The 9,483-nt window shown below is 37.5% G+C and overlaps 1 protein-coding gene across 1 annotated transcript; it reads right to left on the minus strand.

The window, feature by feature from the left end:
• Positions 1 to 1,104: 1,104 nt before the first annotated feature.
• On the minus strand, positions 1,105 to 8,406 carry LOC113465955 (rho GTPase-activating protein 33-like). The gene is made up of 3 exons (XM_026820943.1): positions 8,314 to 8,406; positions 1,359 to 1,481; positions 1,105 to 1,236 (listed from the first exon to the last, which is right to left on the minus strand). Exons 1-3 carry the CDS (start codon positions 8,404 to 8,406, stop codon positions 1,105 to 1,107), a joined length of 348 nt encoding a protein of 115 aa, XP_026676744.1.
• Between the last annotated feature and the right edge of the window lie 1,077 nt (positions 8,407 to 9,483).

The raw sequence follows: 9,483 nt of genomic DNA on the forward strand, positions 1-9,483 counted from the left end.
AACTACCTACATAATTTAAGGGACTATGGTCGTCGGATTACGGTAAATATTACCAAACAGCCTTGTACGGACGACACAAGTGTTGTAAAGATCCCAAAGAAATCGTCTACTGATTAGGCTACTCGCCTGGTAGACGAGAGGGTCTGTGTTAGAGTCTCAACCAAGGGAATTTTCTCTTTAAACTGATACTTTCAGAACAACAATTAAGCTCCTTGTTTGAGGGAAAGGGATAAGTGAATACCAGCTGTATCTGAATCTCAAGATCTCAACCCTGAATCAAAATAAGTACTAAAGGTGTGTCCAAAGTCGACTGGCCGTCGATCGATGTCGACTGAACCGTCCACACTTTCAACTCATCGATCGATGTCGACGGCCGGACGGTCATTTGGCCACACCTTGATAAACTCTTTTAAGAGCTTCTAAAGCCCAAGACGTACATACCTTGTTATGCATAGTGGTAAACTGGGGCAAGATATCAGAGAGACCTCTTGATCTCCTAGTGGACATTCCTCCGGCATGAAGAAGTGGCTGAGGCTGTTCCAGAAACATTTCCCCTGAAATCAAACAAAGCGAAAACGTTATATCCAGATACACTAGTAAGCGCTGAAACCACAAATAAAAGAACTTTAGATGGTTAGGTGAAGATATGCCTTGGTGGATCTGAAAGTCAGCCACAGAAGGACTAAGGATAGCACTAAAATGAGGAGTAATTAAGGACACATAGACCAGAACTTCGAGTAAGTATTCATAAAGGTGTGTCCACACATAGTCGACCGGCCGTCGATTGACGAGGAAAATCTATGTTGTCGACGCAGTGTGGACGTGTCAGTCGACATTGATCGATGGCCGGTCAACTATGTGTGAACACACCTTAACATTTCGGACAGAATTGAACGTTTAAAAGGTTTGAGCCCTCATGAAAAACACGTTTTCCTAACTCATCAAAAAGACATTTAATTTTAAAATTACCTTGTTTCAACTTTAAGGTTATACTCACTCAACCTACATTCTTAACGTATTAACGTATGTAGGTAGAGGTACTTTTGCAACCTTATTTGCTCGTTTGCCATCACGTCAATTACTGCCAAAGTCAATCAAAGGCCCTTAATAGAGCTGACGATAGTAGAAAAGTCTTGGCGTATTTTTATCAAGAGGAAACACAGCCGTGTATTTGACAACAGAATAGGCAGCAGCCACAGCAGGCGTATTAATAGGGCAGCTGTCCCCTTCTGTTACCAGTAGACGACGACCCCTATTGTCCAGCTCCATCCAGGAGAGTAGACAGCCGTGTATTTGACAACAGAATAGGCAGCGGCCACAGCAGGCGTATTAATAGGGCAGCTGTCCCCTTCTGTTACCAGTAGACGACGACCCCTATTGTCCAGCTCCATCCAGGAGAGTACAGGACCACAGTTGATCAGACTTCCCGCTATGGTGGACAGACGTTCCAGATATTTGGTCAGGAGTCGCTTCATGTAGATCTGAAAACCGGGAGGGGGATAAATTAGTCAGTAGGGTCTCTCGTATTTAATAAATAAATGTATTTAAAAATAATAGTCAGTCGAGTATCTAAAACGAAGAAGTAGTTCAGTAACTGTAAAACTCACTCAGAATGAAAGTCCCTACGGGGTCTTCAAAAAAGTCTAATGAGAAGAAAAATCCAAGGGAAAATTTTGTTTTATTTTCGAGAAGCGAACCCATATCCCATAATATGTATGATATATAGAAAAGTCTTGGCGTATTTTTATCAAGAGGAAAAAACCTCATTTCTCGAAGCACTCAAGTGAAAATGAAATACCTCTTCAACTTTCTCTCTTCGACATTTTCTACCTCCATTTCCTCTTTCCCTGTCACCTTTTCCTTGTCTTCTCCTATATTTTCTTCCTTCTCTTCATCAGTACTTCGCAGCAGCTAGCTACCCACTACTTCCTTTAAATTCATTAACTTCCCTTCCCATTATCGCTTTCCCATTTTCACTCCCATTTCTTTCAATTTCTGTGTACTCATCACCCTTGCCTTTTTACTTTCCTTATCCTATAGGAAGGAAAGTAATGTAATCGGGTCAAAATTTCGATGGTCAGTTTTTAGTGCCAAAACACGATCCCTATCCCTTATTTATATGTATAATGTAGTCCCGTTTTCTAGTGATATGACGGATAAGAGGAAGTACGAGTAAGTCCCGTTTTAATAACTCTTTTTTTGGGACTTGGCCGGAAAAACAACTTTTTACCAACCAAAATAAATAAAAAATTGAACACACCTTAACATTTCGGACAGAATTGAACGTTTAAAAGGTTTGAGCCCTCATGATAAACACGTTTTCCTAACTCATCAAAAAGACATTTAAATTTTAAAATTACCTTGTTTCAACTTTAAGGTTATACTCACTCAACCCACATTCTTAACGTATTAACGTATGTAGGTAGAGGTACTTTTGCAACCTTATTTGCTCGTTTGCCATCACGTCAATTACTGCCAAAGTCCTTCGAGTAAGTATCCATAAAGGTGTGTCCACACATAGTCGACCGGCCGTCGATTGACGAGGAAAATCTATGTTGTCGACGCAGTGTGGACGTGTCAGTCGACATTGATCGATTACCTGTTGGTCTGACATTACTCTGGTGTTTCCAACAAATAATTGTACACATAGGTACACATTTATAGATTGGAACTAATTTTACAAGCAATATGCTAAGGATGGTCGGAATGATATAAAAAATTATTACTTCTCCTTGTTCTAGCGGCAATGCTGCTCATTTGATGTTGTTCACACTGATACATACAGGGTGTAAAGTGGCTAGAGCTATTTGATAACATAATAGCGCTAGGCCCAGGTCATGCCTCATGGAGTAATACCAACCATGTTTAAATGAGGGATCTTGCTTCTGCTTCTGACTAATATTCTTACAGAAGAGGACTTTTATTAGTTTAGAAAAGAGGCGCCTACACCTAGTGACTACACTCAATAAATTCATCAAGGATAAAATCAGGATGGGGATTTACTTTCAATCACCTACCTCCACCAGGAATGGATAGAGGGATTAATTAAAAAGAACATGAGCTTGAAGAAATGATGTGCCAAAAAATTAAACCAGAAACTTCAAGGGTAATGTGGAGAATGTCAACTTGGACCTTTTGGGAATGTAAAAGTTAATGATAATGTATTATTATGTTAAGGCGGTCTCTTCCTGATCCCTTATGTGCCGCATCCATTTTAGTTTAGGACTATTGCACTTAGTGTTAACTTTAGACCTTTGGGAATGGGGAACAGTTAACCTGTGATTAATGTAGGAAATGGTAACTCTAGACCTTTGGGGAATGGTAAAAGGGGAATAGTTAAGCTATGATATAACCTGTAATACTAATCTAGTTTTGCTAGGGACTGAATTTCAAGTTCTTTGTTTTCAATCAAATGAAACACCCTGAAAAGAACAAGCTACTGTGTAATGTGTATGGATATGTATTTTGATGTAAATGATATTTCGATTCAGACAAAAAACTAGCTCCCCTCCTCCTGTTATGTCTCCACAGGATCCAGGAAACACCTCAATAAATTTATCAAGGATAAAATCAGGATGTGGATTTACTTTCAATAAACAAGAAATAAACAAGAAAAAAATTAAACCAGAAATTTCAAGGGTAATGTGGAGAATGTCAACTTGAACCTTTTGGGAATGGTAAAAGTTAATGGTAGTGTATTATTATGTTAAGGCGGTCTCTTCCTGATCCCTTATGTGCCACGTCCATTTTAGTTTAGGACTATTGCACTTAGTGTTAACTTTAGACCTTTGGGAATGGGGAACAGTTAACCCGTGATTAATGTAGGAAATGGTAACTTTGGGGAATGGTAAAAGGGGAATAGCTGAGCTATGATATAACCTGTAATACTAATCTAGTTTTGCTAGGAACTGAATTTCAAGTTCTTTGTTTTCAATCAAATGAAACACCCTGAAAAGAACAAGCTACTGTGTATGGATATATGTATTTTGATGTAAATGATATTTCGATTCAGACAAAAAACTAGCTCCCCTCCTCCTGTTATGTCTCCACAGGATCCAGGAAACATCATGGTGATATCCTGTAACTGAGAATATACTGTGATGTACTCTATTGTACACGTGATATCTACACACCAACAAGTAGATACAAACATTCATTCGATTTCTCTGATGCAGTTAGACAGGGTGGTTCTGAAAGATGCATTATCATATGATAAAGAATTCTTACTATTTACTCGAATCAATTAAGATAAAGACAAAAGCCCATGGAAAAGGAGTATAAGGGCTTAATTTTCAATGTGAATATACTGTGATATACTCTATTGTACACGTGATATAGCTACACACCAACAAGTAGATACAAACAATCATTCGATTTCTCTGATGCAGTTAGACAGGGTGGTTCTGAGAGATACATTCTCATATGATAAAGAATTCTTACTATTTACTCGAATCAATTAAGATAAAGACAAAAGCCCATGGAAAAGGAGTATAAGGGCTTAATTTTTTAATCCTCCAAAGCGCAGCCTTCCTTCTGAATCTGCAACTTTCCGGGAGCGGAAAAAGTATTGAATTTCCGCCCCGGCCGGGATTCAAACCCAGCTATTTGCTATCGAGGGTCCTCTAACCTCTCTATTACATCAGGAACGGCAAAGAAGATAAATCAATAGTTTCCTTTATTTACAATAGACAGTGTTTCGTTGTGAGATTATCAAAGGTGTAAGACAGCTTCTGAGAAAGCCCTAGAGTCCCTAGACCGAGGTATGTGGAGAAGAAGAATTAGGGAGGAAAATACCGACCCATGTAGAACTAGAAATGTGATAAATTTTAGTCAAAGAAAAAGTAAAGCTTATTCTAAAATTTATTCTAAGACGTTCGTTTTCTAAATAATTATAAGTACAAAGTGTTGGGCCACCCTGTATGTTTTTCAATGTAAGTATTTATTTAATTGTGTTCCGTTAGCTCAGACCTATTTCTGTATGGTAAGTGTGCAATGGAATGTCTGAATGAAATCATACAAACTCATTACAATAGGACCATCTTCAACAGTAATGTATTTAATCATCTTGAACATGACTGTTCTACGTGTATACCAAACCTAAAACCAGAAATGCAATGTAAAACGTGTGGTAAAACCATTGCCTGGCAGGCAGTTAATTTAGTAATTAATTAAGTAAATTTTAATCAAAAAGTAACATCCTCAGTCATGACAGTTAACTATAACTGTACCTCAAGGTATTATTGAGACAGTAGATACCTATAATAAGTAGAATAATAAACAGATCACATCTGCCAGTCAGCCCTAACTAGTAGCTGCTGGCTGATCAGGGTTCCAACGGCTAAGGGCAAAAAAAAAAAATAATAATTTAATATCAAGATATAGCTTTCTCTAAAAGCTGAAATACATAGTTCTTTCTCCTGTATCTTTTGCGAACAAAAGCCTACAAATAAATTACTTTACTATTGTTTACAACAGGCATAGTCGGGTTACGAAAGTTTCAAAACAATAACACTCTCTGGCTAGGTAGTACGTTTCAGGCAAAACCTAGAAAACGACAAAAAATAGAAAGTAAATATAGGGGTGAAAAATATTCCTACAGAATATTACTTACGAGGATTTTTATTAGACAAGAGGCGCCTACACCTATTGACTACCCTCAAGGATGACTCATTTTATTCTAATTATTAACAGGGGGAGCCCTGGAGTCACTTGGAACAAGTTGTGTAACTTTCAACTTTTCTCCAGACATTACTTGGTGCCCCATTTTTTTATTGCCGCTTTCTAAGCTCTTCAGATTCAGCGAAGGTTTTTTTTTGATCAAATTTCAGAAAGTCTCCCAAAATGTTATTTCCTCACTAAACTTATTGCTCAGTCCATTTCCTTACTACATACTAGAATTGCCCAGTAATTCTTCCATGTTCTCTTATGATTTATCAATTTAACCTATATTTATCAATTTCCAGCGGAAAATATGCCCAAGTTTTCACATGAGTTGCTATCATATTTCAGTGAGGAACTCAAGAGGTTATTATTTTCTTACATAAACATTTTCTCAACTTCCCTGGTCGTTCTTCCCATATCTACTTTCCTTTTCTCCGGAGTCCCTTCCCTTTCTTTCCTGTTCTTCTTATTGTTGTGTTGTTTGTGTATAGCTCTATTATTAACAATATTTTCACTGTAATATTGTCTCCGAACCTCCCTTCTCCTTATTATCTTTGCATCCTTGACAAACTTGTTATTGATAAAGTCAGCAGGGTTGAGAATGTTAAGGAGAGCTCAAGTTTCATCATGCTCCTTATAGTCCTTATTTCCCTGAGATTTTTTCAAAGAGCGTCTGTTGTTGCCTGTAGCACATGTGATATCTTTAACGATGTTTTCTTGCCTTGGTCGAATAGAGTGGATAGATAGCTTATTCAGCAAGAGGATCTGAAGTAAGTCGAAGCTCTTCAGATTCAGCGAAGGTTTTATTTGATCAAATTTGAGAAAGTCTCCCAAAATGTTATTTCCTCACTAAACTTATTGCTCAGTCTATTTCCTTACTACATACTAGAATTGCCCAGTAATTCTTCCATGTTTTCTTATGATTTACCTATACCTATATTTATCAATTTCCAGCGGAAAATATGCCCAAGTTTCCACATGAGTTGCTATCATATTTCAGAGAGGAACTCAAGAGGTTATTATTTTCTTACATGAACATTTTCTCAACTCCCTGGCCGTTCTTCCCACATATCTACTTTCCTTTTCTCCGGAGTCCCTTCCCTTTCTTTCCTGTTCTTCTTATTGTTATGTTGTTTGTGTATAGCTCTATTATTAGCAACATTTTTACTGTAATATTGTCTCCGAACCTACCCTCTCCTTATTATCTTTGCATCCTTGACAAACTTGTTATTGATAAAGTCAGCAGGGTTGAGAAGGTTAAGGAGAGCTCAAGTTTCATCATGCTCCTTATAGTCCTTATTTTCCTGATGAGATTTTTTCAAAGAGCGTCCGTTGTTGCCTGTAGCACATGTCACACATGTGATATCTTTAACGATGTTTTCTTGCCTTGGTCGAATAGAGTGGATAGATAGCTTATTCAGCAAGAGGATCTGAAGTAAGTCGTCCCGTCCGCTTGAACTTTAGGAGGAGTAGACAATTTATATCTTAATTTATTTTAAGATTTGGACATATCAGATCTTTAAAAGGTTTAAACAGTTCATCTGATAGACTCGCCCATTTGATAAAGAACATGTTCCAGAGTCCGCAGGGCATAGTTTTTTAATTGGTACTTTGCCATGGATTTATTTTAAGATTTGGACATATCAGATCTTTAAAAGGTTTAACAGTTCATCTGATAGACTCGCCCATTTGATAAAGAACATGTTCCAGAGTCCGCAGGGCATAGTTTTTTAATTGGTACTTTGCCATGTTAATTCGGTAGCAAATTCCCACTGAATAGAAATTTGTAAGGAAATGGGCAGCCCAGAATAACCTGGCACTCATTACTGAGAATGATCTTGCAATAAGAAATTGTTTTTGTCAAATATCTCAATCCTAAAGACAAGCAATGCCGTTGACACCGAATAGAAATTTGTAAGGAAATGAGCAGCCCAGAATACCCTGGCACTCATTACTGAGAATGATCTTGCAATAAGAAATTGTTTTTGTCAAATATCTCAATCCTAAAGACAAGCAATGCCGTTGACATGGTTGGAATGTCCTCTGTTGAACCTCGCAGCAACGTTAGTTTTATATCACTCGACTAAAACTGGAACTTGCCAATAAAAATTGGAATTGCAGATGTACGTACAACTAAAACAGATGTAATAAAAAAAAAAAAAAAATCACCATAAACATGTATAACATATTTAATTCATATGCAAATGCACAGAGCAGACGTATAACAAATTTATGAATCATATGAATGTGGTCAAATAGTCTAGGACCTATAGTACCTAGGTGATTCTAATGTTACATGTTGTACTTGTGTCGTGTTACATTTATACAGAGTGGTCGTATAATATTGAGGGGAGGTCTGCAAAAAATCACAGGATATTTAATCATTACGATTAAGTTCATATAAGTACTGACTTTGAAAGCAAGTTTTATGATAATTAATACTTCAGCTGACACCAAACATACATGCCATGTTGTGTCGTAAACGAACATCCTATCGATACAGCAAGCTTTCGGATGACTGGAGGCACCAGGAAGTTATTGACTTTAGCGGAGAGTCACAGGATATTTAATCATTACGTTTAAGTTCATATAAGTACTGACTTTGAAAGCAAGTTTTATGATAATTAATACTTCAGCTGACACCAAACATACATGTTGTGTCGTAAACGAACATCCTATCGATACAGCAAGCTTTCGGATGACTGGAGGCACCAGGAAGTTATTGACTTTAGCGGAGAGATTCATGTGCTGAAGGCAAATACAAAACGCCATGCATATCTTCTCCATAAATTTATCTCATCTAACTCATCTTGGACTAGTAAGAAATAATCCAAGAACGGAGTGGAACTAGTAGTAAGCTCACTAATAATGGCGTAGGCTGTAAGGTTGATACAAGAATCCCTCAGAGTCACACTTATCAGAAGAAACGAAGAAAATTATCTTCTAAGTGAGGTGTGTCCTCTCTGTGTTCTCAAGCAGCATTGCTTCTGATATAAGTTACATACATGAGATTTACAAGTCATGAGATTGGCGGCGTGCATAAATAATTGGGCATAGCCCTTAACAATCGCCCCCGGAGTCCTCAGGGATCTCATAAGGATCCTTTCTCTCGGGAGGCCGGTGGATTAACTACCGGTCCAGCAAATTTATAGTTCTGTTGTAAGTAGAGGTACGAGCTTACAGTAAGTAGAGGTACAAACAAATTATCCACCTGTGCAAGACTTAATTTAATTAAGCCTTTGTCTTTTCCCTGTAACCGAGGTTACCGTTATAGTATCATAGCATGTTACTTAGGAAACGGATTGGAACTTCAGATGGAAACAACTTCAAGATTTCAAGTCCAAGTTATTTTCCTTCTTAATCCTTGTAAATACATCAACGTTCTTTACGTATATTTCCCTACTATCTTCTCTGTCAATGCAGATCTTTTCATTCAGGTGTTTTGCTACTGGAGTGAATTTAAACTGTAGAGAAAGAGGAACAGGCCTAAAAGCGAGAAAGCCATGTGAAATCATCTTTCATCGTCAACTTTTTTCTCTAAATCAAATTAAGAAGCTTTGTACGGGTTTGATGTATTGTGTGGGAGAGATACGAGAGATCAAAATAGAAATTAAGTAGTTAAACAATTTTTACCCATTCACATAGCAGTGTCCATATGACAATAGCCCCCCTCTCATAAAATGATGTCATGTAAAGCGATATGCTAACAGACGAGACGATCCAACACAATACACGGAGGTTACTCGCGGTTACTTGAGCAAGCAAAGAAAATGATTCTGTACTTGAGCATATTACAATCCGTTGTTATTCCAATTATTGCAT

Source organism: Diaphorina citri, unplaced genomic scaffold (assembly GCF_000475195.1).
Source record: "Diaphorina citri unplaced genomic scaffold, Diaci psyllid genome assembly version 1.1 scaffold187, whole genome shotgun sequence".
Classification (NCBI taxonomy): Eukaryota; Metazoa; Arthropoda; class Insecta; order Hemiptera; family Psyllidae; genus Diaphorina; species Diaphorina citri.

Excerpts from the sequence above, each read along its gene's own strand:
- LOC113465955 (XM_026820943.1), bottom strand. The coding sequence starts at position 8,406 with ATGAATCTCTCCGCTAAAGTCAATAACTTCCTGGTGCCTCCAGTCATC. Across the intron at positions 1,482-8,313 it reads GTTCGTTTACGACACAACAT|ATCTACATGAAGCGACTCCT; the intron begins GTATGTTTGGTG and ends CCCGGTTTTCAG. Across the intron at positions 1,237-1,358 it reads ATAGGGGTCGTCGTCTACTG|GTAACAGAAGGGGACAGCTG; the intron begins GTAACAGAAGGG and ends CGTCGTCTACTG.